Below are 16,118 nucleotides of genomic sequence, written 5' to 3' on the forward strand. Positions count from 1 at the left end.
GCCAATGGGTAATAGTTTCCACTTTCTGCTCCTACTTAGAGTCTCACTGGAAGTAGAAAGGCTTATGAAGCTGGAAAGTCTTCCAGTTAGAACTCCGCTGAGAAAAACTTAAAACAGTCACATGTCCTAATGAAAATTTAAAACAGAAGTCAGGATGAAACACGTATTTCAAACAATATGTACTAAGTATCATTCTTTATATGTATTTCATTTGTTGGAAAAAAGCATATGGGCACATAATTTCTTCCTCGTGATGAAAGTATTTATTAAAAATTAAAAGAAAAACACATACAATTTAAAAGACATACCACACACAAATCCAAATATCACATTTATAAAATTCTTCTCAGGTTTTCACAATGTATTGACATACATTTTCCTTTTGGGTAATCATTAAAATCCTATAAAATAGGTAAGGTAGGTGTTACCACCCCTTTTACAAGTGAAAAAACTGAGGATCAGGTAGTGAGAAAAGAGTTAATCAGTGTCAACTGACAGATAAGTTGTAGATTCAGAATTCAAACCCAGATCTGTTGACCCTGAGCTTTATCAAACCTAAAATAGTTCTTAAAAAGTCAATGCACATGTAAAAGCTTAACATAAAATGGGTAATTTCTACAGTTAATGATATTAGCTTATGGTGAAAAATCCCAAGTTTGAAGATAATTTTTCACTACAATTTTAGGAAATAATTTCACTACTCTATACGTTCATTTCTATCAATCACATTTCCCTGGTGTCCTCAGGACTTATTCTTTCATCCTACTGGAAATGGTAGGAGGTTAGTTGTGCAAAGAGCTTTGAGAGACCCATTAAAAATATCTTCAAATATAAATGACAATATTATTAAAAATTCAAAATAGCATATATTATATAATAATTTCACCACTTTTTTATATAGCTAGGTTCAACAAATTGTTATTTTACATCTAAGAGTTTTTTTGAGGGTCAGGACATATGGTACTCAGTTTTGTATCCCCTAAAATGGCAAACACCACCTCAATATCCAAATGTTATAAAGCTAAACAAACAAAATTATAAATATGGATTATTTGGTTTAAGTATCCCAGTTATTGTTATAAACTCTAAAAACTTTTTAATAGTCCAGTTTATTATAAAATTATAAAATTCCTGGTCATATCAGATTGATATGAGAAACAAGGCACATCATATTGATAGGGCAAAAGTCTATCAGCTAGTGTTAATTTTAATTTTTAAAAGCAGAATATTTCTTTGATGGCATAAATTGTCCAAAGAAATAAAGGCATTATTTCTCAAAAGATGTTCTTGATTTAAATATTTTCTAAATTCTTTAAAAATTATTATGCTTATCAATGTGGCTTGAGATCTAGTTCTATAAAATATACTAGATATGTTAATTACTGAGTGATTTACTTCATATGTCCAAAGCATACCTGAGTATTTCTATTGAAGTTGTATTTCTTACCTGAAAAATATTGTGAAAAGATCCAATAAGTTTGTGATGGCCCAAATTACTTTAGTATTATCTGACAGTGCTGTTCGGGGTAAATATCCTTTTAAAGACAAATCAACTGTCATATTTTAGATGTGATTAAAATAATTTGAGGGAATTTAAAAATACAGATTCAGTTTTTGATCTGTCAAATAGTAGAATTATTTAATAGGTGTAAGTTAAATCATTTAGGACATATATGCTCAAAGGATGAGCACTATTGTGACAGAAATTGAGAGAAAACTACGTTTGGGAGGGGACAGGTACATATATATTAACATTGAGTTGTCTTGTTCACTTGTTTTGCAAGAATTGTATAACTCACAGAAGCAATTTCTTGTTAAAGATAGCTCCTTTCCCCTACTCCTTGTGCCTTTGATAAACAAATTAATCATATTAGGGTGAATAGGTCTCAATGAAATATTAAACAGAGGGAGACATACACATATTGTGCTCCTGTTTTGGTTTTAGACATTTATTCTCTGCAAAGATCCAGATGTTTGGTGGTTTTAAATGGATCTTCTGTGGCAGGTACCCATATCAACTTAATGTTAAGGTATTTTTTTTAAGTGTTACGTTATATCCTTAGGGAAATCAAATTTAAATCAATCTTAACAGTTACAAAAAGACATGCAAGTTGAGAGCAGATTAAAAATCTTTCTTCCAGGACTTAATAAGTACCATTTGAGAGAATGAGACATTCTTCTGAATTAAATTAACTACCTCCTGTATTTTCCAAGAACTATATCTTTACAAATATAAACAAACCTGCCCTGAGAGATTTCCATAAGTACATTTTTGAGAAGAAACAAAATGAGTAAATAAGTGACAATTAAAATTCTACTAAAATTTGAGGATATGTCAATACACTTTAATTTTTTTAATTCTATGAAGTTATATTTATAATTTATGTCCAATTTATTGTAATGTACATTCCTTGAATTACTGGAAACACCTAACAGCTTTTCTACTTATTATGAAGATCACACATTTATGTTAATCATTCACTGCATTTAAGCTTAATTAAGCAAATTATATTTTTACCTGTTTTGAGAGATACTCAGGATTTGTAGTAAAGGCAGCCAATATGAAGAAAATGTTTCCACACTTGAAATGTTGTTATCATCCAAGTGCAATTCTCTTAGAAGAACATGGTTCTCCAAGGATGGAAGCTATATTTAAATTTGGGTTATTAGCTTATATTAAGCAAAATATTTTTGTCATTTAGCCAAATTTAAAACAATAAACCTACCAAAACTAACAACAGACATATTCTGGTAAACAGCATATCATAAATCAAAGTATAATAGTATGAGAATTTTAGTATGAATAAAATTTCCAATAATGATTTTCATAGTTAGCATTTTTTTTAATACTTTGTGACAAATTTTAATTAGAATTTCAGATAAATTTGGTCCCACTTACACACTGAATCATAACTGAAAAGTTATGATTTATTATATTTTAGTATTATAAAAAAGTAATGTTAAATTAGATTTCTTATAAAATATTGTAATTATGTTGAACATGTTTTAAATAGTGAAAAGTATATAATAGTTTAAACTGGAAATCAAATACAGCTGATAAGTAAAAAGAATAAAAGTTAAAAATGCATTTAAAATGTATGATTGATATTTCTAGCAAAAGAAAAATGCTGTGTTAATCACAGAAATCAATTAATTCAAAGGAATTACCTCACTTAGATAATTTCCCTGTAACTTCAGTATTTGGAGCAATCCACAGTTTTCAATGCCCTCAACTTCAGTAAGATGATTATGTGAGCAATCCAGGTATATAATGGTAGGCGTATTACAAAGACCTTTTGTACTGATTAACTGATTATGGTCCACAATTAGTTGCTGAAGATTTTTCAACGATTCTAAGCCAGCTGGAAGAAAAAAATTTCCATGATCACTTTATCATACATTCATCCAGACTCTAGAGTTTCAATTTTTTTCTAAATAACTACATCTTTTTATTTCTAATATTCCTAATGACAAGACTTAGCCCAATTTCCTGGTGAAAAATGTGTAAGTGTAAAATGTATTATTATTTAAACTTGTGCCTAAGAGACGTATTTTTGAATGACTTAATTATATATCACTTCAAAATTGAACAAAATACTAGAAGTCATACATTGGGCGCTGAATGTTTTATTTTCAGTTGACAATGGAACAAGGGAGAGGGAGGAGTCATTGAAAAAATAACAGTTTTCAGTTCAATTCCAGGGTCTTTGAATTTTCAATGCTTGGTTAAGATTGTTGCAGAATGTAATTACAGAATGTAATTGCAGAGTACAATTTTTCTACCATTGAAATATCTACCTTAGATTCACAAATGAAGTAGGTGCAACTGTATTAAAACCAATAAAATATTAGTATATTCTTCTGGTATTATAAGATTGTCACAAGTGGCCTCCTTTTTACCCAGATAAACTTAAAATCAATATGATTCCAATCTAAAAACTATCAGAGGAGCCTTAGACTATAGCTCAGTGGCCATAAAAAAAAAAACTGAGGAGGTTGTTTAAATAAGTCATCATAGTTAGCACTGGAAAGAGATGCTGAGGAAGTCTGTAAAAATTTCATGGAAGATATTAAAAATCTAGAAAATTTTATTAGATTGAATATTGGACTACATATGTTCTCTGTAGTTACTACCCTGTGTAATATTAGGTTACACACTGAAGAAAGGTAAAGGATTTGGTACAAAAGCTAAAAATTAAAGGAAATAGCACATAAAGCAGAACAATTGGGAGAGGAAAAGGCAGATGAGATTCTGTGATGATGGGAGTGATTAGTAAAGGTACATTTTACAATTATCAAAGGCATTTTTATTTACACTAAATTATATATGGTCAACAGTGTGAATCAGAGTGGGCAAAGGAGTATGAAGAGGCCACTGCTTGACAAGTAGTGAAGCAGCCAAAGACTTTTGCTAGAGGCATCCACGGAGTAAACAGGATGAAAGCCACAGTGCAGTGGAAGTGAAGACAGTGAGTGTAGACTACTTTTTAGATATTTGACAATGGAGAGAAGATCCTCCAAAGTCCTTAAAATGGAAACCCTATCTCTGAACTCATCCTCTGCTACTGTCTCCTTCTCTTGGTTCATTCTAACATGCTGACCCCTCCTGGCTGTTCCCTCGAACATGTCACACGTGTTTCCACCTTAGGGCTGCCTACATATGTAAGAAACAACCATCGGTGTGTGACATGTTAGGCTAGGAGGAATTAAATAAAGCTTATCAGCTAACTTCACGTATTAAGACACCATGATTATCAATCGATATACAGAGAAGTTACACTTATCTATTCAACAACCCATCAGAGATTCCAATCTAGTGAAATTATCATGATTTCAAGCCTCAGATACTAAGGAATCTTTGACTGAGCATTTCTACTTCTAGGAATCCATTATATACTAACATACACACATACACACAACTATGAAGTAATATATAGATAAATTCCTTGCCATATTATTTAAACAAAGAAATGGAGAAAAGTTAAATGTCTATCAGTAGCGAATAGTTAAATAAATTATGGAGTATCTATCAAATGAATATGTATAATCTTCAACATGAAGTAGTCTGACATAGAAGTATGTGCATGATGTACTACTGTATGTAAAACCTAAGTTGCATACATAGGCTTTTAGCTATTGAATATACCTGACTTTCAATCTACACATCTATTAATTGTATCGCATAGAACAAGGTCTGGATTGATTTGTAAGCAACTGTGAACAGTGGTTACTACTGCAAAGTAAGAAAGAGAACGGGGTAAGCAGAGAGAGAAAGTTTCACTGCTTACATTGTATACTTCTCTATTTTTAAAATTTTTAAATGAGAATGCACTTCTTGTATAATATTTTTAAAACAATATATTTGAAAAAAATCAGAGCAAGTACTGAATAGAACTGTTATTCTGTATTTATTCCTGACCACCACCATCACCAAATGGTTATTGAACTGAAGAAAAATGAGAAAACCTGATGCTGTCATCCATCAGAAGGGTTTGTTAGATAGCCAAAGTGTGGGAACACTGTACATAGACAGGGGGGGCATACCTCTTAGATTTTAAGATCAAAGGTTTAAAGGGAAAAGTGAGATGGAAAGTAGATCTTTCAGCCTCACTGAACCTTGATATGATGGCAGTCCTGTTTGATGGCTTCATTGCAACCTCAAGAGAGACCCTGAGCCAGAACCACCAACTAAGGCAATTCCAGATACCTGATCCACAGAAAATAGGAGGTAATAAATGTCTTTGGTTTTAAATTGCTAAATTTGGGGGTACTCTGCTTCACCAAAGTATATAACTAATATAGTAAGGATCCTATTCGGAAGAAAACATGAGAAAGAAGAAAATATGTTTGAAAATGTTTTGGGCTAGGGAAAAACATTTACAGAAATTTAATGTAACAAGAATTCAAAGATACTAAAATAACAGATGTAGGTAAACAAATGGACCAAAATAACACCATGACAGAACTAAAAAATAATTTAGAAAAAATGTTGTACAGGACAGAGAGCTAAAGATTGAGTTGCTCACAAGAAGAGATAATCACACTGAGAACATAATGTGAAGAAACAGAAGACAAAGCAGCAAGATTACGGTAATTAAATAAAAATAGACATAACAGATAAAGTCAATCAAAATATGGATCATCCATGATTGAAAAATAGAACCAAACCAAAAAAGTGTTCGAATATATAGAAAACAAAAATTTTCAGAAATGAAGAAATAACAATCTATAGTTTGAAAAGGACATTATATTCCACAAAAAAACTTATGTGGGTTTATTGACAATAAGACGTCTTGCTAAATTTATTAATGAAGGACAAAGAAAATACTATTCAGGTATCTGGGCAGAAACCAGTTTTGGGGGAGTAAAATCAAGTTAGCCTCTAGTTTAACCACAGCAACACACAATATCAAAATGCAACGAAGCAATGTCCATGAAATATCAAGTGAAAATGTGACCCAAAAATAGAATGAACAGCTATATTTTCATTCAAGTATGAAGGCAACTGACAGATACTCTTCAATGTGAAAGAATTCAGGGAATATAGCATCCACTAGTCCTTCTTTGAAAAATAAGATGTAAAAAGAGTTAATGAACTATGTAATCCAGACAAGCAGGAGATGAAAGAAGCAGTTTGTCATTAAAAAAAAGACTGGTATTGGGCTTCCCTGGTGGCGCAGTGGTTGAGGGTCCGCCTGCCAATGCAGGGGACACGGGTTCGTGCCCCGGTCCGGGAGGATCCCACATGCCGCGGAGCGGCTGGGCCCGTGAGCCACGGCCACTGGGCCTGCAGTCCGGGGCCTGTGCTCCGCGACCGGGGGTGGCCACGGCAGTGGGAGGCCTGCGTTCCACAAAAAAAAAAAAAAAAAAAAAAAAAGACCGGTATTGACCCATTTTCATACAGATCTAATGCTGCCAGAGGAGATAAGATAGAGTCATAAATCCTGATTTGATGTCATAAATCCTGATGTGAAAAACAAAAATTGTGAAGGGAAAAGAAGATTGGAAAAAGTGTAAATATCCTAATTTATTCTATTTTCTTATAGAGGAGTTAGTATTGCCTAAAATAAATTAATCAAAGCACATCTTTTTATAAATCACTGAACAACAAAAATATTATAATTGACAAAATTATTAGGGGGGGATGGAATTGTAAATGAGATAATTTTATCATTTGTAGTATGAGGAAGCTAACAGTCTAAAATTTTGAAATCAAAACACTTTCATATAATTTCCTGCTCTATTGCTTAGCAATGTTTTCATGAGCTTTTAAATATGTCCCATCTTAGCAAACTGCAGGAAAATTTGCTGAAAATGAATGTTTCCAACCAGTAATTCACGTGTGTATAATTTTTGATCATCGAAAGATTATTCTATGATACCTTAATATATTTCAACAATTGATTACTTTATAAATCACTGTACTTTTAAAAAATTCAAGTTGAAATTCTATGTCAGTAGTGATAAAAGTTTTGACTGCATCATCTCAAAAGAAATACTAAAAAGTTAACTGTTACTTTACTATTAGAATATAAAATATATGCCTAGAGCCCATCTTTTTATATATACCCTAATAATCACAGGTATTATTAAGCTTTGTCTCATGTTTAATTAAACTTTACTTAATTATCTAAACCTTCTTTAACTAAACTGTACCCTAAGTACATTTATTTATATAGAAAAAGTTGGCACCATTGTCTGAATTGTTATAGATCATGTTCATTCAAGTGATTTCTTATTTTGATCACATTTTTTTCATAAATATGCCTCCTTCATAAAGGAGGACTTTTTTTTTTTTACCATTTTATATTTGTTATTCCTCAAAGAGTTTTGAATTTCTATTCAGGTGTTAGCTATGCTTATTAGAGTTTTATTTTCTTAATAGTTATATGTGACATTTTTTTCTAACTTCCTGAAATAATAGGCATGAAGTATCTTTTCTGTTAACATATGTAAAGCATTTATAGTTTCCACACTTCTACAAGAAATATGAAAATCTGTATTTTGCAAAAATAGCTTTACTTGTAATATAAAACTCATAACTCATTCTACAAGTCCTAAGACTGTGTTGTGTCCTCATAGAAATAGAAAAAGGATATAGACAGAATCTCTGCTCAAGTATCATTTACTTGATAAATTCAACTAGAATATTTTTTTAAATTATGACATGTACAATGATTCATGATTTATTAAGTGAATAAAGTTAATTACAAAAAATATTATAGTAGTGATTTTTAAAATGGATAGAAAACAATCTGGAAAGCTCACCAATACTGGCTATATCTGGATGGTGGGAATATGGCTTATTATCTTGTCATTTCACATCATAATTTAGAGACAATAAGCATATATTAATTGTGTAGATTAGATTAAAAGTTACTTAGAAAAAAATACAAAATTCCATTTTCAGAAATTTCTGCTCAGATACTGTGGTCTTCACCCCTGAAAATAACTAAAAACAGTAATTACATTTTTTTAAATGTTTCCAAATGAGCTGTTAAGAAACCAAAGAATTCTTAGTCCAAAATCTAAATACATATGGTAGGCAAAGAGAAGCAAGCAGAACAGTAAAGCCAGTTTTCAGTGCAAGAAAACTTGTTAAATCTGGTGAATATGAAGATCAATTTCTATACCCTCACAGTTTGAGGAAACAAAACTTAAAATTCACCAATAGGAGGCAAGTATGACAGACAATTCCAAGTAAACCTGGACCCCAATCAGCTACACCCAACTGAAGACAGGAAATTAAACTACCTATCTCAATCTCAGTAAGAGGGGAAAAAAATCCTCCTTTAAAATAATAAATACAAGCTGACTCTCCCATAGGTTTATGGCTCAAATTCATTTTCATGGTAATCAGAAAACTTCCACCAAAAATGTAGCACAAATCATTCTAGATTGTTTGTGTCCTTCTGCATCTGAAAAATCTCTAAAGAACAAAATTTAATCTCATAACTAGGAATAATCAGAAAGCTTAAATTCCAAGGGAAATAAACAGGTGACAAAAAAAAATCACATGAAAAACACAAAGAAATAAGATGCCATAAGTAAGAGTTAGCAGAAATAACAAATCCCAGCAAAACCAGACCCATGTGAAAATCAGAATTAATTCAAATTAAAAACTCAATGACCAGGATTAACAGCAAGTCAGAATTTTTCACTGGAATATAGGTATATAGAAAGTAACTAGAGGCAGCAAAAAAAGACAGAAAGATAGAATATAGGAAATATGGAGGCAAGAGTCAGAAAATCTAATATATGTGTAGAGTTTCAACAAAATGAGGAAGAAAAAAGCTTTTTGAAGAGATAATGGCTAACAGATAAAATTTTAAAGTGAAAATCACATATTCAATAATTGCATCAGACCCTAAGAGGATGAATTAAAAAGAAATACATGCTTAGACACATCAGAATAAAAATTCATAACAGGAATAACAAGAAAAAAAATACTTGAAAAGACATAGAAAATACCCTCAAAGTTTCCAAAATTTAACACAGCTGACTTCTTAAAGCAACAGTGAAAGTAAAAAAGTAACGGAATGATTTTACGAATTACTGAAAGAAAATAAACTTCAATTTATAAAAATACACCCAGTTAAATTATGATTTAACAATGAATGTTAAGTAAGCACATTTACAGAAAAATTATCTTCCATAAACTAGTTCTTTTACTAGAGGAAATTTTAAAGGATGTATATCAGGAAGAAGAAAAGAGATCCAAGATCTTAAATGAAAAGGCTAACAGGCATAAAAGCAATAAATATGGGCAAATATGATCAAACTTTGACTGTATAAAATAACCATAATGTATAGCTTGAAGAGTTAAATAAAAATACATTTAAGGGCTTCCCTGGTGGCGCAGTGGTTGAGAGTCCGCCTGCCGATGCAGGGGACATGGGTTCGTGTCCCGGTCCGGGACGATCCCACATGCCATGGAGTGGCTAGGCCCGTGAGCCATGGCTGCTGAACCTGCGTCCGCAACGGGAGAGGCCTCAACAGTGAGAGGCCTGCGTACCAAAAAAATAAATAAATAAATAAATAATAATAATATACATTTAAAATCCTGAAAAACAAACACATATAAGTCAGGAAATTTGAGGTAAAGACACCAATTAACTTGAGATAAATTGAGTATATTTTATAATTTCTACGGTGACCACTAAATAAAGTATATAACTATCAAAAGATTGAGACAAAAGAGAAAATGAGGGGGAAAATACCAAGTAAGTCAAAAGAAGACAAGAGAAGGGGAAAATAGAAAATGTAGCAAAGACTTTCTGTTTACAGTAAAGACAGACTAGGTAATGAGAAAACAAATATAAACATAGCTGCTGAAGGCATTTAAGAACTAAAATGGTATTATAGAATAAGAGGATTAAGTTCCAGAAGAAATGAGGTGAACACATTATTCAGGATATCTATTAATTCTGAGAAAGGAAAGCTTGCGGCATCAGGGTGTCAAAATTTGGGCTCCAGAGCTCTCAGCAAAAGAGGCCTAACAAATCCCTACCTTACTTTTGGTTGGACCTCTATGTGCTACACATTAATCCAAATATGGAATAGCTCCCAAGGTACTGAAGCCAAGCTTTAAATAATATCAATAGCAAAACATGGATTTAGCTGTACATAGATCACTAATGCTTGCAGTTTTAAACAATAAAGACCTCTGGAGGAAAATAATAACATCATAGCCTCAAACTGATTCTATAGTTTTGTTTTTCTTAGTATTTTCTGACTGTAAAGTGACAAAAAACTAAGCAAGGAAATAACATCATGTGAACAAAAATCAAGAGAAGAGATAATAGAAACTATCCATAGGGTGTCCAGATAATGAAGTTACCAGACACAGAAATTAACAAAACTTTGTTGAACATATTAAAATTGGAAACTTACATATTAGATACTATAAAAATGTGAATTGAACACTAAATAAAAGAAGCAAATAAAAGTTCTAAACTTGAAAATCTACAACTACAAACAAGACTTTCATGAATGGATTGGACATTATATTAGACACAGCTGAAAGGAGAATTAGTGAACCATAATTTGAGTCACAAGAAAACATCCAAAATGATGCATAGAGATGCAAAAGAAATGTAAGAGAATTATAAAAGCATAAGGGGATTATAGAATATAGTGGGAATATATATCTGGATCTAGATCTATAGGTAAGTAGGTAGCTCAGAATTTTTCAACACTGAATAAAGATGCCAAGCCACTGATTTAAGAGGCAAAATGAATTCAAGCAGGGTGAATACTAAGGTAACCACAGTAGAAACATCAGAGTAAACTGATGAAAACAATGGCCAAAAATATATATATCTTAGGAGGGGAAAAATAAATTTTCTTCTAAGGATCAACCATTAGGTTGTTGCACATCACCCTAGGCAAGGAAAGCTATAATAAAATAAAATCCATTCACAATGCAAAAATGCATGCCAAATGGTAAGTATATATCTCAAAATACATAAACAGAGATATGTGTGTGTGTGTATGCATATTCTTCAGGTGAAAGGAATATCACAGATGAAACGTAGAATAAAGATCAATGGAAAGGTTTAAAAAATGGATCAATCCAAATGATATTGTCTTTATAAAATAATAATGTCTTAAGGCATTTGAAACACACATATAGGTACATATATACACATGCAGAGTTAAAATACTCAACAACAATAGCACATTAAGTTGGGAGGGAGTAAATAAAGTTTAAGCTTTCTAAGACCCTAGAATTGCCTTGGAAAAGAGGAGAAAGTGCTACTGTTGGTGGGAATGTAAATTGATACAGCCACTATGGGGAACAGTATGGAGGTTCCTTAAAAAACTAAAAATAGAACTACCATATGACCCAGTAATCCCACTACTGGGCATATACCCTGAGAAAACCATAATTCAAAAAGAGCCATGTAGGGCTTCCCTGGTGGCGCAGTGGCTGAGAGTTTGCCTGCCAATGCAGGGGACACAGGTTCGAGCCCTGGTCTGGGAGGATCCCACATGCCGCGGAGCAACTAGGCCCGTGAGCCACAACTACTGAGCCTGCGCGTCTGGAGCTTATACTCCACAACAAGAGAGGCCGCAACAGTGAGAGGCCCACGCACTGCGATGAAGAGTGGCCCCCGCTCGCCGCAACTAGAGAAAGCCCACGCACAGAAACAAGGACCCAACACAGCCAAAAATAAATAAATAAATAAAATTAAAAAAAAAAAAAAAAAAAGAGCCATGTACCACAATGTTCATTGCAGCACTATTTACAATAGCCAGACATGGAAGCAACCTAAGTGTCCATCGACAGATGAATGGATAAAGAAGATGTGGCACATGTATACAATGGAATATTACTCAGCCATAAAAAGAAATGAAATTGAGTTGTTTGTAGTGAGGTGGATGGACCTAGAGTCTGTCATACAGAGTGACGTCAGTAAGAAAGAGAAAAACAAATACCATATGCTAACACATATGCATGGAATCTAAAAAAAATGGTTCTGATAAACGTAGGGGCAGGACAGGAATAAAGACGCAGGAGCAGAGAATGGACTTGAGGACACGCGGAGGGGGAAGTGTAAGCTGGGATGAAGTGAGAGAGTGGCATGGACATATATACATTACCAAATGTAAAATAGCTAGCTAGTGGGAAGCAGCTGCATAGCACAGGGAGATCAGCTCTGTGCTTTGTGACCACCTAGAGGGGTGGGAGGGAGACACAAGTGGGAGGGGATATAGGGATATATATATACATATAGCTGATTCACGTTGTTGTGCAGCAGAAACTAACACAACATTGTAAAACAATTATACTCCAATAAAGATGTTTAAAAAAAAAGAAAAAAGAGAGGAAAGTGCTAAATAAACTTAGATTTGGTAAATAAAGAAGGCATGATGTAATATCTATAGTAAACCAAAAGGATAGTAAAATAATATAAAAATGGTAATATGATAGAAAAGAAAAATGGAATAATTTAAAATCTCAACCAAAAGAAGGCAAGATAAAAAAAAAATAAAGAACAAGAACAAATAGAATCAGATAGTAAGAGAGTAATTTTAAACTCAAATATATCAATAATTGAACTTTATTGATTACACTTAATTATTAGGGACTAAAGGTTACAAATCAAAGCTTGAATTTGTCAGGCAGCCTAGATAAAACAAGAACAAAAACAACAAATTTTTATGTTACATTACAAAAATTCCAAAAATAGAACTTGTAGAAATATTGTAAGTAAAAGGACAGAAAAAGATGTGTTATGTAAATACTAAAACAGTAATTCTCAAAGTGTGGGCCAGTGTCCCCATCCTGAGATACCTTTAAAGGTTCCATGGAGTCAAAACTACTTTCATAATAATTCTAAGAGGTTATTTGCCTTTTCCACTCCCATTTGCTCAAGAGTGTAGGGTGGAGTTATCCAGAGAACTACATGAGGTGTGATACTGTAGTAAATTGAACGCAGAAGGAAATACGGAAATCCAGCTGTCTTGTGTTAAGCTAGACATTAAAGAGATTTGCAAATATGTGTAACAATGACCCTTTTCTCACTGTATCTTTTTGTTTAAAAAATACACTTATTATTCTAAAACTGTTAGGAATGCAAAGGCTTTATTGTCTTAAACTTTGAATTAATACAAAAATTTTGTTTTTTCCTAATGCAGTAAATATTGATAGATATAACCCACATAAATGAAAGCTGTCTGAAGGAGGTCCGCAATAACTTTTAAGAGTGTTAGAAAGGCCCTGAGTCCAAAAAAAAAGCTGGTTTGATTATGTCAGACACAGAAGACTAAGGCAGAAAACTTTTAATACAGTTGAAAAGGGACATTTAAAAATGATAAAATTGGTCAATTTAACAGAAACATATAACAGTTATAAATTTGTGTGCACCAAATATCATGGCCTCAAAAATATTTAAATCAAAAAAATAAATTTAAAAAAGCTATGAGAATGAAGATCTACAATCTACAAACACCATGGGTGTCATGTATATAACTTTTTCTCCAGGACTCTGCTAACATGACAAGTACTCCACTTAATCAGCAGGCAGTATTGAATAATCAATAATGAATAGGCTCTGAGGCAGGCAGTCCTGAATTTCAGTAACACATGCCTATTCGAAAACTAGCTATATGACTATAAGCAAGTTACTTAACTACGCTGATCCTTTGTTCCTTTTTTGTGGAGTGGGGGTGATTTCACATTATTGGGAGGATTACAAATAATATTTTAAAGTAGCATTTACAACACTTTCACGTGTTGGGTACTAAAAATGATAGTTATTGTTTCCTAACAATTATCCTCAATAAAAACAAGGAGTTAAAAAACTGTAACTGAAAACAAACAAACAAACAAACAAAAACTGTAACTGTGGTGACCAAATAAGGCTTCAAAGAGATATGTTTGAGCTAAACCTTGAAGGAGGAATAGGATATTAATACATACTCAGAAAAGTCTATACACAACTGATTAAACAGTAATTTGATCCAGTCAGTGTACTGGATCAAAAGGAGGAATCTAGGTGGGAAGGAAGTTAGAATAAATTCCCCCCCTTCTTCTTTTAATCTTAGAAATTCTTCGCTGTCAAATAAAGGATGAAAACTGAACAAAACAGACTTACAGCAAGACTTACGTTAGAACATCATTACTTCCTCAACATCTCTAAGAAAATAATTCTCTCCCTGTAAAAGTTGTTATTTCTTCTACTACCCATCTAAAACAAAACAAATAATAACCACAAAAATATTCAAGAGTCTCTTTCAAAGGGCTTAAATATAATAAATATAAAGGATTGCTTAAATATTCTTGAGCTTACTGCTTCAATATATTCTTTATTAGCCCTTTAAAAGTTTCCTAGGTCCCACAAAATAAAATTGAAGCCAACTATGTTTATCCCTCAAAAGGCCATTGCCCATGGCAAAATTAGCATTTGGCTATACTTGCTACAAATATCTATTTCAAAGAATTCTTCCCACAGAAATGAGCCAATGGTCTAATAAAACATTCCTGCCACAGGGGGAAAAAACTCTCCTGTAAGGAACAGCAATACTAAAGATGTTGAATTAGGCTGGAGGTTTTCACTAAAAAAGTGTTTGGTAAAGGTCTACCTCCTTTAGCTGCTCAATGATTGCTATGTTCGACAGTTACGTACAAATATGCTGAGTTACACTTGAGATTTTCAATTTCAATGCAAAAGTCCTTCAGGATCATACAGGTTGTACGGAAAAAAGAATACTGAAACAGGAATCAGGAAATGTGGATTCTAGCCCCACCTCTGCCAGTAGTTAGACGAAAACTATGTGGGTCTGTTTTTCCATCTGTAAACTAAGAAGCCTAGACTAGCAGATCTGCAAAATCCCTTTCAGCTTTGTTCTAGGCATTGTGTTGCATTTCAAAACTAAAGAGTAAGCTAGCACCATCTAGTGGAATCCAAAGAATTCACTAAGTATATAATGAAAAACATTTCTACAAGCAAAATATCTACAGCTTTATCTTATTTTACTTCATTATTTTTTCTAATGTTCCAATGACAACATTTGGCAGCAAGAATTAATCCAGGCACATTTCCCCTATGAGCCATGACATAGTAATCAAGCCTATGTGAAAATGTTGAATTATTCAATATCTTTCTTACTTAGAATACTAGTTTCACTTTTCCACAAAGCAGTATTATCTGAAAATAAAGCAGTAGAAAAAAAATCTCCTAGTATCTCTAACTATTTACAATAATATTTTCTAGGGCTGTATTACCTGAAATTTATAAATTAATGATTTATAAATTGCTCGCATTAAAGACATTAACATCATACTTATTTTCATTTTTACCCAATAGTCAATAAAGGAAACATGGCAATTTACTCTTTTCCTCTTTCTCTCTATAACTATCAGTAGGATAATCTCAGTGAAAGTCAGGATAGTCGTTTATTTTGTTTATTGCTGCATCCTCAGCAATATTCCAGTGCTGTGTTCTAGTGCCTGGAAAAGTGCTTCCACATAGTAGATGCTCAATAAGTTGTTTCATTAATAAATTTATTAATGAATAAACCTTAAAATCATTATATATTTTTCAGCATAAAGACTTTGTAATATGGTGTAACAAAACAGTAATAATCTTAAATATTAAATACGTATTTAT

The 16,118-nt window shown here is 32.5% G+C and overlaps 1 protein-coding gene across 1 annotated transcript in view; it reads right to left on the bottom strand.

Annotated features, from left to right (window-relative positions):
* LRRIQ1 (leucine rich repeats and IQ motif containing 1) overlaps positions 1-16,118 on the bottom strand; it is a 187,279-nt gene that overhangs the window by 133,073 nt on the left and 38,088 nt on the right. Inside the window, exons 12-13 of the mRNA XM_081249779.1 lie at positions 3,169-3,362; positions 2,519-2,646 (exon numbers count right to left, since the gene is read on the bottom strand). Coding sequence (XP_081105905.1) covers positions 2,519-2,646; positions 3,169-3,362 — 322 coding nt within the window. The remainder of the gene's footprint in view (positions 1-2,518; positions 2,647-3,168; positions 3,363-16,118) is intronic.

This window comes from Mesoplodon bidens (assembly GCF_964165515.1).
Source record: "Mesoplodon bidens genome assembly, chromosome: 11".
In the NCBI taxonomy this organism is placed as follows: Eukaryota; Metazoa; Chordata; class Mammalia; order Artiodactyla; family Ziphiidae; genus Mesoplodon; species Mesoplodon bidens.